Source organism: Rhinatrema bivittatum, chromosome 1 (genome assembly GCF_901001135.1).
Source record: "Rhinatrema bivittatum chromosome 1, aRhiBiv1.1, whole genome shotgun sequence".
NCBI classification, from domain to species: Eukaryota; Metazoa; Chordata; class Amphibia; order Gymnophiona; family Rhinatrematidae; genus Rhinatrema; species Rhinatrema bivittatum.
The window spans coordinates 42,908,996-42,931,384 of record NC_042615.1 but is presented as its reverse complement, the minus strand read 5'-3'; the positions used below and the strand labels follow the sequence as shown (position 1 = coordinate 42,931,384).

The window sequence follows — 22,389 nt, the reverse complement described above, 5'->3', positions numbered from 1 at the left end:
CTTGTTATTCGAAAACAGCAAAATGAGTGAGAAACCTGCATGGGCTGCACAGGAAAAAGGCCGACAGCCTGAAGCTAAAATGGTGACGAGTTCATCCAAAGCCGTCTGAAATGGATAAAGTTGTTACAGTAGTATCAGAAGAGATACTTACTATTTCCAAAAGTGAGTCGGCAATGCTGGAAGACCGGCTATCTAAGATTCAGTCTATCAATGAGTTTAAAGATGGGCTAGAAGTGCAAGCTTGTCATGTAACGGAAGTTGAACAGTTGGTGTCGGCTCGTGAGGACCACAAAGTGCAAGTAGACTCAAAGATATTGGCATTGCAAAAAGAAAATGAGACTGATCGAAAAGATGAAAGATCAAGAAAACAGGAATCACTGGAATAACATACAAGTGATTGGGCTACTGGAGACAGTAAAAGATAGAGAGCTTCTGTCTTTTTTCAAGAAATGGCTGCCAGAGGCACTCAGTTTGGACATCATGATGAGTCCCATAGTCTGTGAGAGGGCTCACCATGTGGGGCCGCTTAGAGAGCTTTAACCAGTCACAACTTCTGATCGCCCGTATCTTAAATTGGGCAGACAAAACTAAGATCATGGCTACATATTCGGCCAAGGGACAGGTAGAAAATGAGGGAGCTAAACTACTCATATTCAATAATTATACAGCCTGAGTAGTGGCGCAGTGCAAGGAACTTTCATTTACATATGCAAAGCTACATAACCAGGGGATCCCATTTGTTTTTATTTTCTGCCAAGCTCAGAGCGCAGTCTTAAGGGAAAATGCAATTCCTGGTTACTAAATATCAAATGCAGCAGTTCCTACAAAATCTGCTGTAGCACTGACAAGAACGTGAGATAAGGAAGTTAAAAAAGCAAACAATGTTGGGAATTATTAGAAAGGGAATGGTGAATAAAACGGAAAAATGTCATAATGCCTCTGTATCGCTCCATGGTGAGACCACACCTTGAATAATGTGTACAATTCTGGTCACCACATCTCAAAAAGATATACTTGCGATGGAGAAGGTACAGAGAAGGGTGACCAAAATGATAAAAAGGGTATGGAACAGCTCCCCTATGAGGAAAGACTAAAGAGGTTAGGACTTTTCAGCTTAGAGAAGAGATGGCTGAGGGGGGATATGATAGAGGTGTTTAAAAGCATGAGAGGTCTAGAATGGGTAAATGTGAATCGGTTATTTACTTTTTTGGATAATAGAAGGACTAGGGGGCACTCCATGAAGTTAGCATGTGGCGCATTTAAAACTAATCTGAGAAAGTTCTTTTTCACTCAATGCACTATTAAACTCTGGAATTTGTTGCCAGGGGATGTGGTTAGTGCAGTTAGTGTAGCTGTGTTTAAAAAAGGATTGGATAAGTTCTTGGAGGAGAAGTCCATTACCTGCTATTAATTAAGTTGACTTAGAAAATATCCACTGCTATTACTAGCAACAATAACATGGGATAGACTTAGTTTTTGGGAACTTTGCAAGGATATTATGACCTGGATTGGGCACTGTTGGAGACAGGATGCTGGGCTTGATGGACCCTTGGTCTGACCTAGTATGGCATGTTCTTATGTTCTAAGGTTGAGAAGTTGTTTTGGTAGAATGGTTCCAGCAGTTTGATTCTTGTTTCGAACAGCTTGGCAGTTTGACATGGTGAATAACAATGGAGCAGAAATGTAAAAAATAAAAATAAAGTATTTATGGAGCATCATTGAAGCATTTTTGTGATCATCGTGATGAGAAGTTTGGTGCCATTTTGCTGGACAGACCTGAAGGTACGCTGGGAAGCTTCAGTGTGTACAAGTTGTCCATATGGATGTAAGAGGGTAGCTAGAAATCTGATATATGTCTTGCTGCTTAGATGATGGCGTATTCACGACTTCTCTGCTATCTATCCTGGGCCGTTCGGAGCGCCACCTAATGTGTTATAATATAGAAGCGGGGAGACTATCTGTCCTTGCCAGGAGAGATGGTATCAACAAACAAGATAGATGCCAGATGTCTTTTATGTGCATTTATTGTAGTGGAGACATAAAAATGCCCAACTCAGGCTACATTTCTGAATTTTATCATACTGATAGATATTGATTGGTGTTTCAAACCTTCACAATAAATGATATATGCATGTTCAAACCCTTGAACTAGTCAGCCTCTGAGGCAGCCACTTGGGTAGTGGCGAAACTCGGCCTGAGTCGGGCATTTTTACGTCTCCACTACAATAAATGCGTATACAGGACATCTGGCATCTATCTTGTTTTTTGATACCATTACGGCTTTCATAGATCGCCTCCCTTCCTGTTGTGTTGGTCTTGCCAGGAGAGTGTCATGGTCTTACCTTCCTGATGTTGCTTACAAGTATTCAGTGAGTCATTGTGAAGACTGACAGCAGAGTGGGCATCTTGAACTAGGATGTTGCCATTTTTTTTCATGTTGAGAGCAAAGTGAATGTCCATTATAAATAGACCAAGTTCTGCTTTGCTATGTCCATGGAGCCATGCCAATGTTTCATAAATGAAGGTGATACTATAATTCTGCTGCTGTTCTTTTTTGTTGTTGCCATGCACATAGTTAAAAGTTTCTATTACATTTACAATTTGAAAGTTTAATATGAGTGTTGTATCAATATGCTTACATGGGGGCACTGGGGTTGTTGGGTTTTCTTTGCATTTCTGTGTGTTGGTGGGCTGGGGGGGGGAGGTTCACATGGGCTCCTCTATCCTGCTGTCAGAAGAGTGGACAGGATGGATGTGACTTGAAGGAGGAGGTCCCTTGGAGCAAGAGAGGATGGATGGGTTCGAGTAAGAGGGTACAGGGGTAGAGATGATGTGTTTATGGGTATGTATATTGTGGGGATGGGGAAGCGACTGGAGAAAGGATAGAAGAGGAGAGGGAAAGAGGATGGAGATTTGTAGAGGTTGGGCGTACTGCTTGAAAAATCATATAACAAATAGGAGGATGTGCTGGAGGGTGCTAAAAGAGAGACTTCTTAGAGATATGGGGGATTCCCTAAAGTAACAGAGCCCTGTATCTAGGCTGAGAGGTGCAGGAAGATGTTGGTTCTAAGTATCTGTCAATTCTGAAGGAGGTGGACACAAATGTATACACTAGGTTCTGAGGGAATATATGAAATTAAATTGGTTACTGTGAACATTGATAGTATACATTCTCCAGGAAAAAGAACCAAAATCCTCACAATGCTAAAAAGGGGTCAAAGTCAATATAGCTCGTTTACAGGACACCACATATCTGATGCAAAGCACTGCAAATTAAAAAGATTGATTGGGCATTTGTGGCTTTGCCTCTTTTGAGCAGGCGAGGAGTGGCGACTCTTATGCAAGAATCTTCCCTTTGACATGGAAAAAAAAAAGTCAAAGGTGTGTGTGTGTGTGGCAGGGGTGGGGGTGGTCGCTATTTTTCATTGGGACCTTGAATGAGGAAAACTATATCATAGGAAACATTTATGTACCCAATATCTATGATCAGGACTTCTTTTCTGTCATTATAACAATTCTCCTTAGTTATCCTGATCATCATTTAAATTTTGGTGGAGACTTTAATCTAGTTGCAGATAGTGGGGAAGATTGTAGACCTCCAAAAATTCCTAAATCAAAGGAGAGTCGATGAGTAAAATTATTGACTTGAGAACTCAGTCTATTAGATGTCTGGAGGATCATGCACCTGGGTGAAAAGGATTTCTTTTTTAAAACTTTATTTTTAATAATGTTTCAATTAAAGCATAAAAAACTTTGTATTAGTAACCAGGGATATACAAAAACACAAAGAAAAAGTTATATATGTATGTAAAAAATATACAAAATATGCAACCCCTGAAAATAAGGAACACAGGAAAAAGGGGGGGAGAAGGAAAATATAGGAAAATTAAGACAAATGTACTAGCGAGTCAGTTCTGCTATATAAATACCAAGAGATCACTGGTTCCCTAAAGGAACAGGAGAAGATGTTGACATCTTACGAGCCTCAATAAAGGATTTCAATTGTTCCGGAGAAGAAAAAGAAAACTCTCAGAACGATATTTCACGAAACATTTACGAGATAACGCAAAACAAAATGAGGCTCGTAAGGACAGAGTATCTTTCTTGAGGGCCAAAAAGGCCTTTCTTCTTTGCTGTGTAAATCGTAAAAGGTCAGGAAACATTCTTAATTTTTGACCCAGAAAAATCCACTTTTAAATTCTGAAAATAAGCTATCATTTTTATTTTTTATTTAGTTATTAGGCTTTTTTATACTGATGTTTGGAACTAGCCATCACAACGGTTTACAGACTTTTAAAATACATAAAAATCAATAAATTATAAAATAATAGCAGGCAATAAGATTGTAAGAATCAGCAAGAAAAATATACAGGTCTTTGAAAAGTAATAAAACTAATAAAATACTGGTAATAAAAATAAAAGCAAAATATTAAACTATTGATTAAACAAATAATTCAAGTAAATAATCTTAAGAACTATAAAATAATGAATAGAGACATGGCCATTACTTTACTAACGTCAGCTTCAGAAAAGAAAGAAACTAATAAGATAGTCCTTTCAATAATTTCTGGGGAAGACAATCCCAAAAAGTCCATTAGATTCAGAGAAGGAACTGCTGGAGCCTCTTTACCAGGGACAACATTAAGTTGAGGAGAAGATGGCAAGAAAACCAGCTTATTCACAGAAGGAAGCATCTCTGGAGCAAAATGTACATTTTCTACTAAATATTTCTTAAAGGTAATACAGGGTAATTCAGTGTATGAAGACTAAATTTTTTTTAGCAGAATTCGCCAGTGCTTCAATGCGTCGAGACATTACTCCTTGTTCCTGCAAAAAGCAGTATTATCCCTTGAATAGTCCCCAAGACATTCTTAATCTGCGAGAGCTGCTCCGTGTTGCTTCTGAACTTGTAAATCAAGCCTGGATATCTGGGGTTCAATTTTTACAGCAAGAGAAGCCATTTTATTCACAGAGGCACAAAGAATCTGGCCAAACTTAGTCATGTCCCAAAGGGAATCCAAGGTTACTTCTTCTGGTTTATGAAAGAGTTGGGAGAACTCACCAACGGAAAAAAGCTGCCCAGAAGGAAAAGCAATTATCTGATGAGGTTTCCGCCATGAAGAGACTGCAGTTAAATCAGGAAAAAAAAACACTTCCAACTCCTACAAAGATTGTATACCTCCTCGGCCCCCTCCTGCACTGGCAGCAAAGAGACATCATACTCCTGCGACAATGCTGCATTCAGGGAGAAAGCGTGTCCGGCTGACGGCAGTCACTCTTGACTGCCTCCTGGATGAGGACAAGTCTGAAGTACTGCCAGAGAGTTGTTGGAGGGTCTCATGGTGGTCCCGATTTTGGGCCACAGCATCCCTCACCTTATTTCTAAAGAGATTCTCTCCAGTATACAGCATATCAGAGAGCCTTTCCAGTAAGAGATATCTGGCCTGCAACCATGCCATTCTGTGGGTGCAGATTCCCACTACATAGACTCAATACCATTTCAAAAACATCATAGGTCACACAGACCTCGTGCTTTCTGCACCAGCAACATGAGGGTATCTTGCTGCTGTTGAGGCAGCTGCTCAGCCACCTCTTGCATATGTCCCACGAATACTGGCTCATATAGAGCTGGTAGGCAGTGAGGCAGGCAATAAGCATGGTGCCTTGGAATATCTTTCCCCTCAGGCGCATCCCATCGCTCAGTGGTCCTTTCCGGGAGGTGTAGAGGAATGGGTCCGAGAGTCCTTGGCCCCCTCAAGAGCGGATTCAACCACCATAGACTGGTGAGGCAGCTGACACTTATTAAATCCAGCAGCCTTCTTGTTAACAGGAAGCACTGTGAGGGGGTGTTCCCATATCCTCAGCAACTACTCCTTAAGGATCTTGTGTACTGGTATGGCCAAGATCTCCCTTAGGAGGCTCCCTGAACTGGAGGATCTCAAGCATTTGTGCCTGACATCGTCCTCTGTCAAAATTTGAAATGGGATGGCCTCTGCCATCATTCTCACAAACCCTGCAGACTCCCGTCAGACCATCTGGAGAAGGGTCTGACGGGAGACCATCAGAGCCTTTGGAGGAGGATTCAACCAGATCATCAGCCCAGGGGTCATAGGGAACCTCAACCTCACTGTATGCTACAGGGGATGGGGCCTTAGGTGCTTGGCCTATGTCCACAGGTGCAGGCACTAGTAGAACTTGAACGGGGGGGGGGGGGGGGGGGGGGGGGGGCTACAGGCCTTGGCATCTCTACCAGCCTCGATGGAGCTTCCTCCTTGGAGGAACCGGCAACAACCACTGTATCAGTAGAGGGAGGCCCCTGTGGGGGCACTGTTGGTAATGTTGGTAATGCTGGGCACTGTTGGTAATGCTGGGCACTGTTGGTAATGCACCAATGAGCACACTAAGCTTCTCCAGAATCTGTATGAGGACGGGTGGCACTGGGTCCGGTGCAGATGGTCCCACGGGACCGAGGCCCTGCAGAGCCTGCTCCACCGCCAGCTGGACTCTGCATCAGCAACATTTCAGGAGGAGGTGGAGTGCCAACACCAACTGGGAGAAAGGAGAGGTGGCCAGATCTTCAGAACAGCGAGGGGGGGGGGGGGGAAATCAGCAACTGGCACCAGGACCGGTGGAGACTGTTGTAGACCCCCTGGACCAAGGATGTGCTCTCCTCGCCATGGGGTCACTTGGGGGGCATCGTGGCAAAAGACTGTTCATCCCCTCAGCATGGGCACAGTGCATAGATAGGGACCCATGCCGATGTTCTTTGACTTCCCTCGATGCTTGGCCCAATCTTTCCCTGGTACAGAGGCTGAAGATGACGAAACCAGCATCCTCGATCTGAAGGAGATCGACAATGGTCGGTCTCTGGTGCCCCTATCTCCCGGCATCGATGGAACAGACAGTCCGCCGATGTCGATGGTGTGGTGTCCATAGGTGTGGCTCCAAGTTCCCTTGAAGCCGCTGGCTCAGACCTCCTCGACCCAAAGAGCTGATCCATCTTGTGGCAATCCCGGACATCATGTGATGCTCCCAGGCAGAGGATACATATTTCATAAGGATCAGTGATAGACATGGTCCTTGGGCATCAGGGGCATTGATGAAAACCGGATGTGGGCAAAACAAAAAAGGTCGCAAAGTTGAAAGTAATGGCGGTGGGCATTGATGGCTGGTGGGCACTAAGGCACTGCCATCATGGAAGGGAATTGATCGCGAAAGGAAACTTACACGAAATGCCAAACACCCTGACTAGAGACACTACGAAAGGCACTGAGAGGGACCTGGTGACAGAATTAAAGGAAAAACCGTGAAAAGGAAAAATGTTTTCCACAAGGCTAAAAACAGCCAAAGTAAGCTCAATCACACCACGAGGCTTACAGCTCCACGGAAAAGAAGAGACTTAAGAAAGACCCCCACGTAAACACGTAGTATAGGGCATGCTTAGTGTGCCTAGTCAAAGCTCTAGAAACTTTGACATACGTTTTCCACATCGGGGCTTCATCTGTTGTCACCCATGTATAAGGACTACCATCCTGCTTGTCCTTGGAGAACCCCACTTACTGATACTGGGAACATTTTTAGAGATTTTTAGATCATACTATCAGGATCTGTATGTTAGAGGGGCCTCACACGTTGGGGCACAGGATGCCTTTTTTGAAGGACTTCATGTCCTGCTATGACTGAGGAATTGCTAGAAGGCCTAAATGTACCAATTTTGGAAGTGGAAATTTTCTGCAACAAGCAGGCTTAAATTGGGAAAGGCACTATGTGCAGATTGCCTAGGGCAAGAATTGTATAAAATCCTAAAGTTTCTATTGCTAAGGATATTGAAAGTCACGTTTAACCATGTATTACAGCACAGATTCCATTCCCCTTATATGAACCAGGCGGTTATCATAGTATTGCTAAAAAAGGGAAGCGATTTGGGGAGTTTCTCATATTGCAGGTCTATCTCGTCGCTCAATGTTGATGTAAAGTTGCTGGCTTCGACACTGGCAGCGAGACCGGGGAGAGTATTACCAGGTTTGGTAGGCCCTGACCAGATGGGTTTTGTGCCGGGAGATACAGAATCAATAATGTTCATAAACTGTGTTTTGGAAGACCAGAGGTTGCGAAAGGACAAGAGCATAGTCTTGAGCCTGGACGCTGAAAAAGCATTCAATAATATGAACTGATCCTATATGTTTTGAGTATTGAACAAATTTGGGATTAGAGACTCATTCATTCATGAAGTGGGTCAAGCTTTTATATACAACTCCCATAGCTCATATCACGGTAAATAGCTCCCTCTCCAGGAACTTTAAATTGCAGGGGAGTTTGTGCTCACTTTGGAACCTTTGGTGATTAAGTTGAGACAAAGCGTGGACATAGAAGGCATAAAAGTAGGCAGACAGGTAGTTAAAATATGTCTATTTGCCAATGACATTCTGCTGTCCTTGGCAGATACAAGGAAGGCTAAATAACCTGTATTATATCTTCTTAGCTTTTCAATCTTTTGCAGGGTTAAGCAAATTTTGACAAGTCTGAAGTCTTGTCTTTTTGCAGTACCATGCCTGCTGCATAGCAGGACCCATTTCCCTTTTCGATGGGCTCCGGTAAAGATTAATACTTGGGAGTGTGCATTTCTAATCTCTCACTTTTGTATGGGTTTGCTCACCACAGCAAATATGGTGGGGCTTGCCAGTTTCACTGATGGGAGAAATGCCCTCTTTAAAATTGAGTTATTGTCCAAATTGTTGTATAGGCAGCAAATGCTCCTATGTTGTTTAAATAAGGCAGATTTGGCTTTTCTTAAATCTACCTTTGTGTGATTTATATGGAGGGAGCATCAACCAAAGCTAGGATATGATAAACTAGTGTGGATAAAGCTAGGGGGTGGGAGGTATAGATGCTCCAAGTTTCCACTGGTATTCCTTTGCTTGTCAAATGCGATATATTGGTGAATTAACCAGTGGAAATCTTAAATATGATGCTGCGCGATTGTTAGAGGAAATGAGCGCTCTGTTGCATCTTTAGATTTGCTTCATCTAACATTTCCATACCACTGAATATACACACTCACAACTATGGAAATCTTTGTTATCCACATGGAGATTTTTGAGGAAAGAGGGGATTACTGTTTTCAGTCTCTTTTTTCCCCAACATAAGCTAATCTTTACTTAATGCTGGGGGTCAGAGAATCCAACCTTTGCAGATTGCAAAATTTGGAGGCTGACTATTTGACAGTTAATACATAAGGAAACAGGAGGTATTATGAGTTTTCAATAGCTGCAGGGGGGTGTTCCAGATTTCTCACAGACATCTGTTTGGTTACCTGCAAGTTCGCCATTCTCTCTTTTCCTTGAGGTTAACTGTGGATCAAATTTAAAAGAGGAGTCTGTATTTGTGGATGAGATGCAACAGATCGCCAGGGGGAAAAATTCCATATCTAAGTGATATGGGGTTTGCAAGAGTAAGAGACATTCTAGTGGATGAGCAAATTAGCAGTATATGGGCAAAGGGAAATAGAAAGGTCATATTCAACAGAACAAGTCAGTTATCTGCTTCAAACCATGAATAAATTACCTATAGCGACCAGTTTCAAGTAAATGCAATCTAAAATTTTACACCACTGTTAAGCTGACAGAGTATGATTGTATAAAATAGGGATGGTGGGGATGGAGGACTGCCACAAATGTAAATTGGAAAAAGGCATTTTTGTGCATGTCTTCCTTAGGTGTTACAAAAATTATTCATTTTGGCAAGACATAACATCAGTAGCTGCCTGTACAGAGGTAAAGGTACCCTTTTCAAGGTCCTATTCTCCTTTTAGGGGACTTGCAAACCTTGGAAGCCTTAAGCCCATATCTAACTAATGGATACTCTTCTTTTATTGCCATTGCTCTATTTATAGCGTGTGTATTCTTAAAGAATGGATCAATGACTGTACTCCTTCCTTCAATGTATGGTGGGAATATATGGTAACCAATCTGCAAATGGATGTTATGATGCATTTCTCAGCAAGCATGGTTTCAGTGGAATATGTAAAGGTGTGGTAATGTTTCTTTGACTTATTACCAATGAATGATCACAATGCATTGCAAAATATGGGTTATTCCCCATTGTGGGAGATGAGGAAGCATACCAGTAGTAGAACTTTCTAGGTTTGATTGCGAGTAGGGAGGCAGGGTGACTGGGATGTGAGTGTGGGAAGGAAGTGACTTAGATGGGGGGGGGGGGGGAGGGAAAGAGGGAAGGATAAATTGGGTAGGGTTAATATTGGAAAATGATATGATGGGGAAGGTTCTTTTTCTACCTAAACATTGAATCTGGTTTTCTTGCTGTATTATGTTGATCTATGATTTGATATGTTTATATCTGTATTCTACTATGTGTTCATTTTCTGCCATTATCACAACAAAACAGATTTTGGAAAAAAAATACCTTTCAGGTATCTGAAAGTCTGTATCGTGTCTCCCCTGCACATCCTCTCTTCCTTCTCTCCTCGTAGGTCTTCCAATATAGACGTCACACCATTCTGGTTGCCCTTCTCTAGACTGCCTCGATCCTGTTTCTAACCTTTTCGGTCTCCAGAACTGAACACTGTACTCCAGGTGATGCTTTTACCAGGGACCTGTACAAGGGCATTATCACCTCCTTTTTCTAATGGTTATGCCTCTTTCTATGTAGCTCAGCATTCTTCTGGCTTTAGCTATCACCTTGTCATAGTTAAAGCCAGAAGAATGTTCCAACTTCTAGACACCTAATCAATTGTATTGATCAGATTTGTCTGACAAGACCTATCTCTGGCAAAACAATGCTGCCTCAGGTCTTGAGATCCATTGGATTCCAGAAACTATTATCCTCTGTTTTAGCAGCAATTTCATTAATTGCCCATCACAAAGGTCAGACTAACCAGCCTGTAGTTCCCAGCCTCCTTATTTCCACTTTTGTGAATAGGAACTACATCCTGTCTCCAAGTCCTCCGGATCTACTCCCATCTCTACAGAAGCATTGAAAAAAGTCATCCAAGGCAGCTACCAGAACTTCTGTAAAATGCCCTTAATACCCTCAAATGTATCTCATCTGGCCCCATCACTTAAGTTTAGTAAGCTCCTCATGAACACACTTTCCTGAAAATCGATTTGAGGTTTTCCTCACTTCCAAACTTATTTGCATTCATTTTATGTAGTCTTGCTCCTGGCCTTTCCACAGTGAACAAATATTTGTTAATCAATTTCACTTTTTCCTTGTCTGCCTCAACATATTCCTCCCCTTTCTATGTCAGCTATGTCTTTTTTGAGATGGGGTGACCAGAAATGCCCACAATACTCATGTGTGGTTGCAGCACGGATCTATACAAAGGCATTATGATATTCTCAGTTTTATTCTCTACTCCTTTCCAAATAATTCCTAACACTCTATTTGGCTTTCTATTTGCCGCAAAAGGAGCTGAAGATTTCAAGGTATTGCTCACAAGAACTGTCAGGTCCTTTTCCTGGGTGGTGACGCCTAACATGGAACCTAGCATTGTATATTATAGTTGGGATTATTTTTATGTGCATTACTTGGTACTTATCCAAATCAAATTGCATCTGCCACATAGATGCCCAGTCTTCTACTCTTACAAGCTCCTTCTGCAGTTATTCATAATCTGCCACTGGTTTAATGACTCAAAACAATTTAATCTCATCTGCAAATTTGGTCACCTCACATTCTCTTTTCCAGATTATTTATAAATATTCAAAATTGCACAGGTCTCAGTACAGACCCCAAGGGCATTCTACTAATGACCTTTCTCCATTTGGAAAGCTGATTATTTAGTCGAATCCAGTTTCCTGCCTTTTATCCAGTTACCAATCCACAATCCCATGTCCACCCAATTTCCTGAGGTCTCTCTCATATGGCACTTTGTCAAATGCCTTCTGAAAATCCACCTCTCTCCATGTTTATTTATACCTTCCAAAGAATCTAGTAAATTGGTAAGCCAAGACACCCTTTGCAAAAACCATGTTGACTCTCCCCCATTAAACTAGTCTATATGATCAGTAAATTTAGTTTTTAAAAGGAGAGCTTCTACCATTTTGCCCAACATCAATGTCAGGCTCACTGGTGTATAGATTCCTGGATTACATTGGTCACTCTCCACTCCTCAGATACTGCGGCTGTTTTAAATGATAGGTTGCAGATCACCAGAAACAGGTCAGCAATTTAATGTTTGAACACCTTCAGAACTCTGGGATGAATGCCATCTGGTCCTGGTGATTTGTTATTCTTTAATCTGTCAATCTGATTTATTACATCATCCAGTTTCATAGTGATTTTGTTCAGTCACTGAGAATCACCATCATAAAATGTTTCTGATATGGGTATGACCCCAACATCCTCTTCAGGAAAGAAAAAGTTAAAATAATCAAGTTTGTCTGACAAAAGCTTTCCTTTGTTTAAAAAAAAAACCAAAACAAACCCCCCCCCCCCAAACTTCTCCTGAAATCTATTTCAAGTGCTGAAGTATCTTTCTTTAGGAATATTTCCACAGCTTTGCCCATTGCTGAAGTTAGATTGATGGTCTGTAACTGCCTGTGTCCTTATTCCCACTTCTGGTATGTGGAACTACATCTCTTTCTCCAGTCTCTTCGAACCTCCCAGGTTGTCAAAGACAATTGTACAGAGCCTAAAGGTGTGTAGTAAGTACTTTCAAGCCTTTTTGTATCCTCAGCCAAATTCCATTTGACTACATGGCATTATATACTTATTTAACTACTTCAAACACTTATTTCTATGTTGATGCATTTATGATTTATGATACCCTTCCTACGATAACCTCCCCCCTGACGACCCACTCAGCTGTGGCTAGCACCTTTACATTGTATTACCTTTTACAATATGCTTCTACCTCCCCTCGTGTTAATACCAAGTTAAACTACTCATCCCGCTCCTCTCTCTCCCCTTCTACTAAAACCTTTGGAACATCCTTCTGTTACCATATTGTTCAATCGCAAATCCTGTAATTTTCTTTGCCTTCCCAGATCCTCAATCAGTTTATGGACTCCTTTTCTAATCAGTTTATAGACTATATACCATTGAATCCTGTAAATAGTTACTAGTTTTTCCGGTTATTTTGTTAGTTCTTGTACGCATAGTTCCTGTTCCATGTAAAGGCACTGCCGAATAGTCACAAGTTATATGTAAACCGATACGATGTGCAAACGGTTGTAGGTATATAAAAAACTTTAAATAAATAAATAAAATAAATGATTAATACACAATCATTTATGTTCTCATTTCCTATTTTAGACAAGTCACCTTTTTCTCTAAATTCTAAGCAAACATACTTGTTTTACATTCTGCCAATCTTCCATCCTACTAACCCTTTTTCCTCCTTTTATTGTAACTATTCCTTCTTTGATTTTTAATCTCATTTATATATCTAAAGATGTTATCTCCTTTTATTGATTAGGCAAATTATCTCCTCTGTTAGGCCCATGCTGGTTTAACTGTCTTCCTTACTTCACTAAAAGAACAAAACAAAACAAAACAAAAAAAAAAAAACAAAACAGCACAAGTGCCAAAATTACTATATACTTTCTGAATGCACATCTCTTTGCTCTTACCATGTCCTACTACCCGCTTCAGAGAAATATATTGGTCCTTTTTTCACATTTTCTTTAATAACCTGCCTTACTAAAATTTGTCCTTTTAATACTCTTATTGCTACTCACATTTCCTCTGTACTCTTCAGATACTGAATTCCTACTGGGACTTCCTCAGCACTATTATTCTTCCTTAAATCAGCCCTACACAAGACCCTATTTTGATAAAAGGTAACATGGCTCTTGAAACCTGGTCACAAAAAGGCCAATATAATAAGGTGCGCTTGGCACACAGTTTAACCCATAGTGGTGTACACTTTTTTATATACAAAGTTACTGCCAATGCTGCAAGGGGTTTTGCATACAAAATATGTGAACAATGTGCATACAGGTTAACTTCTCATACAAATCCCATATTAATGATGGTATTGGCTATTCCACCCCCACCCCACAAGTGTTCTGGCTTAACTTTTATTTTCTTATTATTGGAAATTCAACTCCTATCCAGAGGTGTAGTAAAATATCCAAAGCTAATGTTAGACACACTGAAAGCATATTTTCTAAGCAAAAAATATGATTTATGTGCACAAAATTTGTTTTCTAAACTGAAAGCATTTTCATGCACAAAAAAATTATTTTATGCATATAAAGCTTATTTTGTAAGCACAAAAACAGGTTTTCTGTACACAGAATGTTCGTTTGTGTGCATATATCATGAGTCTAAAAGACTCCTTTTTCCCCCTAGTATAGTTAAAATGTGCAATAAGCCTACGCAAAAGTCTGAGCGTAAGTTTTGAGTTTTCAGGTTTTAACTCCTGATGCATTAGCATACCATTTGCTTACTGCATCCAGAATTACATTTTTTTACGCATGAGTTAAGTAGCCATGCACTTAATTTCAAGCACAGTTTTACTGTGTTCCTTCTTACATCTAGCCAAAAGTATTAAATTAGTTCAACAAGGTTGTCATCTATTACCTGTTTACTGGCCTTTTACTTCTATGTATCCCCGTGCACTAAAAAACAATACTGTATTTTTTAAACTAAAATAACTACACAATTGTAATAATGTAACTCAACTTAATAAAGCATTATGAACCACTTTTACTTAAAGCTACACTCCCTGTGTACATTTCAAACACAAAGCTACCAACAACTTGTACTACTCAACCTCTAGCAACTGAAAATGTTTTAGTGTTCGATTCACTTATTCCATCAAATGTCCAGGATAGGTTAAAACATTAAAATGGATCACATGCCACAAGCTGCCTCACACTGAATGGAGTGTTGCAGTTCTAGAATGGCATGTGACTGGTTCATGCAGTGTGTGCTGTCATGAGAGACATATCTAATATATACCAATGAAATCCAGCAAACGAGAATTTGTAACCCTTCTGCTATTATAACTACTTTCAGGGTTTTATGCGAGTTGCTTAAAGGAGTAAAATATTTTAATTGATACAGGATAAGTGTTACAACTTTCCATATGCACTTCTGAAACACTAACAGACCACAAAAGAGGCTTACCGTCATCAGTAGGATTAAACCCACAAATGTCACAAATACATCGAACCCACTTATTCATCTCCTCCTCACTGTCTGCCACGAGGTAGAAGACTCTATCAATGGTCTTAATGTCAAAAATATAGCTGTTTTCAAACTCTCTTTTATTAAAGGTCAATCCAGCATCAACTCGTTCACACAAGTTTAAGTCAATAATACGGATTGGTTTCTTTGTATGGTCATTTTTGTAGTATTCCAGCACATCTGGGTCTCCCGTTAGGCGTCCACTGCGAAGCACAAACCATCTCTTCTTCCATGCCTAAAGAAAACAATGAAAAGATACTGTAGTGAAATGAAAGCAATTAGTAGTTACTTAGCTAATATTACCATTATGAGATAACCGTTTCCTACAATTGCTTCTTGCTTGAACACTGCAAACAGTATTATAATAAATATTTAAATCTTCTTTCAAACCTTTCATGCAGTTCAACTTAAGGTTAGACCTGATTTTTCCTTACATGCACTATTCAAATGTCCAAGTTATTGTCTCAATTTAAGCAATTGTGTACATTCTCCCTACAATTTGATTTTTATACAATTTAGTTTAAATAATTGTACCCCCCAATCAATCTTGCTGAATATTCTATCGACTCAATTTCTGATGCAGTAAACAGACTCAAAATTGGATGAGTATATTTAGCAGAGTTGCTTACCTGTAACAGGTATTGTCCTAGGACAGCAGGATGTTAGTCCTCACACATGGGTGACATCATCAGATGGAGCCAGACACGGAACTTTGATCTCAAATAATTTAGAGCTTTCAGCATGCCCTGCTGAGCATGTGCAGCTGTAGTCATCACACTGCCCCCTAGGCAGAGTCCCTCAGTCCATGATATAGCTCATACATGGAGAAACCAATTCCCAGGGGAGGCGGAAGGTTTTTGTGAGGACTAACATCCTGCTGCCCTAGGAGAACACCTGTTACAAGTAAGCAACTCTGCTTTCTCCTAGGACAAGCAGGATGGTAGTCCTCACACATGGCTGAATCCCTAGTTCCAGGCTGTCCGGAGCAGGACAAAGCGTTAACCGCACAGTGATGGAGCACTACCTCCTTTCTTTGCCTGACAGGCAGCCGACCCATCAGGCTGCAGAAGAGTTGGGTTCTACAAAGAAAGCCAAGAAAAAGACAGACACAAACCCTTATGCATAGCAGGGATGCCTGAGGCAGGGGAGTGATGCAAGTGCAAACAAAAGCAACTGCGCATCACAGAAGATAGTACAAGCAGAGTTTCTGACAAAAACAGTGGATCTAGATCCTCCTGGATACAGGAAAGACCCAGAGGTGTAAACAAGAGAGACTCTAGGATGAAAACCGCACAGTTTCCTTCGGTGTGGAAAAAACCACCACCAAAACACAAACTGGGGTCCGAGAGCCCTCCAGAAGAGATTGTCAACCACTGACAGCCAAAAGTCTGGAGAAGAGTGCCCAAGAATGGCTGGTAGGCCAAATGGGAGAAGAAATCCACGCCATGCCTGAAGAACATGCAGGAAATCACGGCAGGGCCTGGGACAGACACTGCGTGCCGAAGCATCAGACCTAGCTGACCATGCAGGTCAGCGTCAAGTGTTTCAGGGGATGAGAGACTATCCTCGAAACAGATCTGTAGCCCCCAAGCAGGGAGATGAGATAGACCTGAAGTTCATTCAAGAGCACCTGTCAGAACAAGTCCATCTATCCTGTCACAGATCAGCAAAGAAACCAGGAAGGACCTTTGGGCAACCTAGAGAAGGAGAAAAACTAAGGTGGTATTGGCCTGAGAATGGTGAAAATAAGTGGAAAAAAAACATTGTTTATCCTTCCCTGCAGGTATACAGAGATATATCACGGGCGCTTTAGCTTTACCTCCCCTCCCCCTAACAATCCAATCGGAAGTCGGAAGGAGCAAAGAATACTGGTGGATTGCCAGGGCAAGCACAAGTTGCCCGGTTGCCTATAGACCCAAACAACTCACTGCCGAATCCAGCTGGGAGTAACCCACTGAGGTGGAGCCCTCAGTCTTCTTGAAACAGTAGAAACAGAGCAATTGCCCCAGGGGAGAAACCTCCCCTTCTAAGGGAGCACGTGGTCCAGCAATGGACAATGTTGCATGACCCAGGCCTCCTCTGTCCACATATAGGGTGATCCTGAAAAAGGGGGAACAGCAGCTTGCACGCTGAGATCAAAGGGCAGTGCCTCTGTTGCTAGGTAATTGGACCCCATCTCCCTCACCCATGGACATGGCAAAAGGGAGAAATGCACCATTGCTCAGCTGATGGACTGTAACTCTCCTCACAGAGGGTTCCACAGGCAAGAATGACTGACAATAGCAATCCTTAAGCCTGCGATAGCTAGCAAAAGTAGCACAGGCCTGCGCTACTGAAATCGGGGCGGAGTCGGCCCCGGAAGAGGAGGAGTCGGGGCGTCACCAGGGCCGACTCCGCGACGACGGCGCGCACAGCGAAAAGGTAAGTGCCTTTTCGCTGCCTATTTCACGCCCAATAACTACACCTTCTATGGTGTAGTTATTGGGCGCGATGCCGGCAGCGAGCGCACCGCGGCGGTGCGATCGCTGCCGGCTAGCGCAGGACCGCCCCCCCCCCCCCCCCGCCCCCCAGTAGCGCAATTTTCTAAAGTATCGCAGGCCTGCGATACTTTAGAAAATGAGGCCCACAGAGTCCAGCAGATTTCAAAGTGACTCCTGAACGGGGCAGACAGTTGGAAAAAGAATAAACTACAAGAAAGAAAAGCTGCAGCTCTAGAAAAACAAATCACTCATAACACTGTAAGAAGATAGCAAATCTGCATACCATGAAAAAAATTCATTTTCTGATAAAAAAAAAAAAAAAAAAAAAAGCACGAGCTCTACTACCGTGAGATGACAGCTCAGTGGAAAAGAAGAGACTGAGGGACTCTGCCTTGGGGGCAGGGTGATGATTACAGCTGCACATGCTCAGGAGGGCATGCTGAAAGCTCTAGATTTTTTGAGATCAAAGTTCCTTGCCGGGCTCCATCCGATGTGTGAGGACTATCATCGTGCTTGTCCTAAGAAAATGAGAACTCTTTGATAAACAGAAGGTTAACTACAAATCAATTCCTGACACAGAACTATCAACCTAATAAATGAAGCTTGACCGACGTGCCGCAAATGCGCAATAGAGAGCAGCTCTACCACGCATGTGCGGGCGAGCACGTCGGTCAAGCGGAGCGTCAGCTGTTAAAAAACATGGCGGCGGTGAGGAGCACTATTGGCGGTGAGGAGCGGCGGTGGCGACAGCGAGGAGCGGCGGCGAACTCGGTGGTGAGGGGGGAGGGGCGGCGGCAGCGAGGAGCGGCAAACTCTGTGGTGAGGGAGGCGGCAGCAGCAAACTCGGTGGTGAGGGGAGGGGGCGGCGAGTAGCAGCGAACTCAGTGGTGAGGGAGGGAGGGTGAGAGTGAGGGGCGGGGAGGAGCTGTGAACTCGGTGGTGAGAGTTAGGGAGGGTGAGAGTGGGAGAGGGAGGTGAGGAGAGGGAGGGGAGGGTGAGCATGGGGGAGAGGAGGTGAGAGGGGGGGAGGAGAGGGGAGAGGAGAGGAGAGGGGAGAGGAGGTGAGAGGGGCTGTGTTTGAAAATGGACTGAAAAAAAATGTAATGTAGCCCGTTTTAACGGGCTTAACGGCTTGTAAAAACAGAAAGCAGAGATTATCAGATCTAACCAGCCTGTCCAATTTCAACCCCTACTAGAATGGGAATGTAAATATTTTGTGTGTTGCACGAAAGGTGGCTTTTTAGAGAGAAAGCAGCAGAGCTTTCCTCCCTCAACATGGGCTTTCTCTTTCTCTTCCAAAGAACATGGGTAGACAGGATCAGTGTCAAGGCATAATCAATGAGAAGTATAACCCCAAAGCCAACAGAAAGCAGTGCACAGAAAGGACAAGTATGGTGGGTTCTAACAAAAACAGGCAGGCATCTGCCTGCTTTGGCCATCTTCCCCTTGGATTGAGGCCTCAGGCTGGCAGGACTTGGTCACAGGAAAACAGCAAACAAGATATACACAAAGGCAATGTAGTACCCAAACTTGGAGACAAGACGATACCCACAAAAGCAGGGAAGGACCACTGCCAGAAAACATGGAGTCACGAAAGCTACCACAGCAACAGTGTAGGACTATTGCAGGAGGACTGGAAATACAAGACACATACTGGAGGAGTAGGATGGAACCAAGCAGGAACACTGGATACACAAAACAATCTAGGGTCAAACAGGACGATGAAATATAGAACTAAGCTAAAGACCAAACTCTGGTAAAGTGCAGACTGGAAGCCTGAAATGTGTTACCCAATGAGGAACAAGATGGACACCAGAAGGAAGAACAGGCCACAGAGTTGGGAAGACTGAACAGATAGGCCAAGAGGCTCACTGACTATTGAAATTCCCTCATGCACAGACTTCCCAGTAGTACCCTCAGATCACTACAGCTATTTCAAAACTCTGCTGCTGAAGTGTTAACTGGACATGCTAACTATAACCATATTATTACAACTGTGCTGTCAGCATATCATTGTTATCTGTTTACTTTACAATACAATACAAAGTATTAATGCTGTTATACAAGGTAATTATAAATGCTGATGAACTATGGCTTGGAGCTGTGCTTCATATGTACATTCCACAGCACACACTAAGATCTACAAATAAGGGCCTTTTAGTGGTACCTTCAGTACATCAAGCCCATTTGGGAGAGGTAAGAGATTGTACAATTTCAGTGGCTGGACCAATAATATAGAATACTATGCCTGAGCAATGGCCTTGGCATGAATGGAACAGAACAGTGCTTCCGAAACCTGTCCTGCAGAACCCTAGCCAAGTCCTCCAAGACAGGGTTGGGAACCACTGAAATAGAAGATTATATTATCTCTCTAAACAACTATTTTTGTTTAGGTGGTCCTGTTTGCTACTTTATGTATTTTTATCTATGTTTAATTTTGTAAAAACTGCTGCGATCACTGGAGTATGTGAACAAATAATTTTTCAAAAAATAAAAATAAATAAAATGCCCATCAGGGCTTCACAATCAGTTTGTGGGGTATTGGCGGTGCCCTGTGCGCCTTAGTATTACACAGAGGAATTCCTTTCTGAAAACATGTGTTATCACACGTCTCTTATTCGTAGCTACAGCATAAGCCCTAGAGCAGGGGTGGGCAATTAATTTTCCCATGGGGCCACATGAGAAATTGGGATGGTTTTAGAGGGCCGGACTAATATAATTAACTCAGTTCTCAATAGCCCTCCTTATGAAAAGACAGCAGTTTACCACCAATGTATGTCCTCTGAGAAAACACAACAAATAAGACCGATACAAACGCTTACATGCTAGCAAAATATCGCATCTCGGTAACAGACACAGAACCGACCTAACATACTCCCAGGATCTGTAGTAATGCACATAAACTAATCTGCACACAGTTACACCTGTATTATGGAATACACTCAAACAGGAGCAACCCTATCTATGAAAAGGCAACACTACAAATATTACATCAGACCCTAAACACCAATACACCTCTTATTAGGAAAACAGAACTAACAAGCAGCTATAGATCCCCAAACAGAAATAATTGTAAAACTATACTAATAAGCAGAATAAATGTTTCTAAACAGCTATGAACAGAATAACATCCAACAATTAAAAACTCATAAAAACTATTAAACATTCTCCAAACACCAATAAAATATTTCAAAAAAGCAGACATCATACAATTAAAATGGCAGTCAAGAAAAATAAACTTAAAGCCACCTTTACTTACCCCCTCCAGCAGCTCTCCTACTCCCCTTCCCTGCAGGCCATGGCACACACCAGAAGCAGCAGTAGAAGCTAAGCTCTATACTTATGGTCCTCTTCCTTAGTGCCCATGTCTCTCACACACACACCATACCAATCATGCCCCCATGACCAGTTTCTGTCTCTCACACACCAATCATCTCCCAAACAGTCTTTGGCACACACACACCAGTCACCTTCCTGAACAGTTTCTCTCATGCCATACACACACACACACACACACACAGGCTTCCCACTCCCGTGTTCTACTTGCATATATGGTCTTCTCACTCTCATAATCACTTTCTCTGTCTCTCTCTCTCACACACACACACACACACTCACCAGTCTCTCACTCCCATGCTTGTTCTCTCCACATGCACAGGCTTCTCATTCCCAAAATCACTTTCTTTCTCTCTCACACACACACCAGTCTCTCACTCCCATGTTCTCTTTCAGATATACCGGCTTCTCCCTCCCATGATGTGTCTCACACACACCCAGGTTTCTCACTCCCATGCTCACTCTTCACATGCACAGGCTTCTCATTCCCATAATCACTTTTTCTCTCTCTCTCTCTCTCACACACACACACACACACCAGTCACCTGATCTCACTCATGCATACACACACACACAGGCTTCCCACTCCCAAGTTCTCTTTCAGATATACAGGCTTCTCCCTCCCATGCTGTGTCTCACACACACCCAGGTTTCTCACTCTCATGCTCACTCTCTTCACATGCACAGGCTTCTCATTCCCATAATCACTTTCTCTCTGTTACACACACACCAGTCTCTCTCATTTCCATGCTCACTCTCCACGTGCACAGGCTTCTCATTCCCTGAATCACATTCTCTCACATTCACACACACCAGTCTTTTTCTCTCACACACACAGTCACCTTACCAAGCAGTCTCTCTCTCTCATGCATGCACACTCACCCAGGTTTCTCACTCCCACAACTCCAGGCTTCTTATGCTCATGCTTTCCCACATACCCAGACTTCTCACTTCCATGCTTTTTCTCACACACACACACACACACACACACACACACACACACACACACACATCAGTCACCTCCCTGACTAATGCCTCACACTCTCACATACACATCAGTCATCTCCCTGAGCAATCACTTTCATTGTCTCTCACATACACACACACACACATCAGCTCTCTGACCACTCAATCACACAGAGGCTGGCTGGCTGCTTCTCACTCTCTCTTACTCACTTCCTCTTCCCCCTACATATGTCACGGAGTTTTTTGCCGGTCCGCGGCGCGCGCTCCCGGTCTCTCCCGCTGCCGTTGCCGCTGGGCTGTCAGCACGTTCAAGCCCAGTGGGAACGGCAGCGGTGTTGGAAGAAGCTATGGCACCCGCGGCTGGCCTTTTCTTCTTCCCGCGCCTGCCCCTCCCGTGACCCGAAACAGGAAGTGATACAGGGAGCGGTGCGCGGGAAGGAGAAAGAGCCGT

General features: G+C 42.7%; 1 protein-coding gene across 4 annotated transcripts in view; it reads right to left on the bottom strand.

Moving 5' to 3' along the window:
* GAB1 (GRB2 associated binding protein 1) overlaps positions 1 to 22,389 on the bottom strand; it is a 273,713-nt gene that overhangs the window by 94,947 nt on the left and 156,377 nt on the right. For all 4 annotated transcript variants that reach the window (XM_029599172.1, XM_029598917.1, XM_029598996.1 and 1 more), the window contains exon 2: positions 15,097 to 15,391. In XM_029599172.1, the coding sequence (XP_029455032.1) occupies positions 15,097 to 15,154 (58 nt within the window). In that variant the 5' untranslated portion in view covers positions 15,155 to 15,391. The remainder of the gene's footprint in view (positions 1 to 15,096; positions 15,392 to 22,389) is intronic.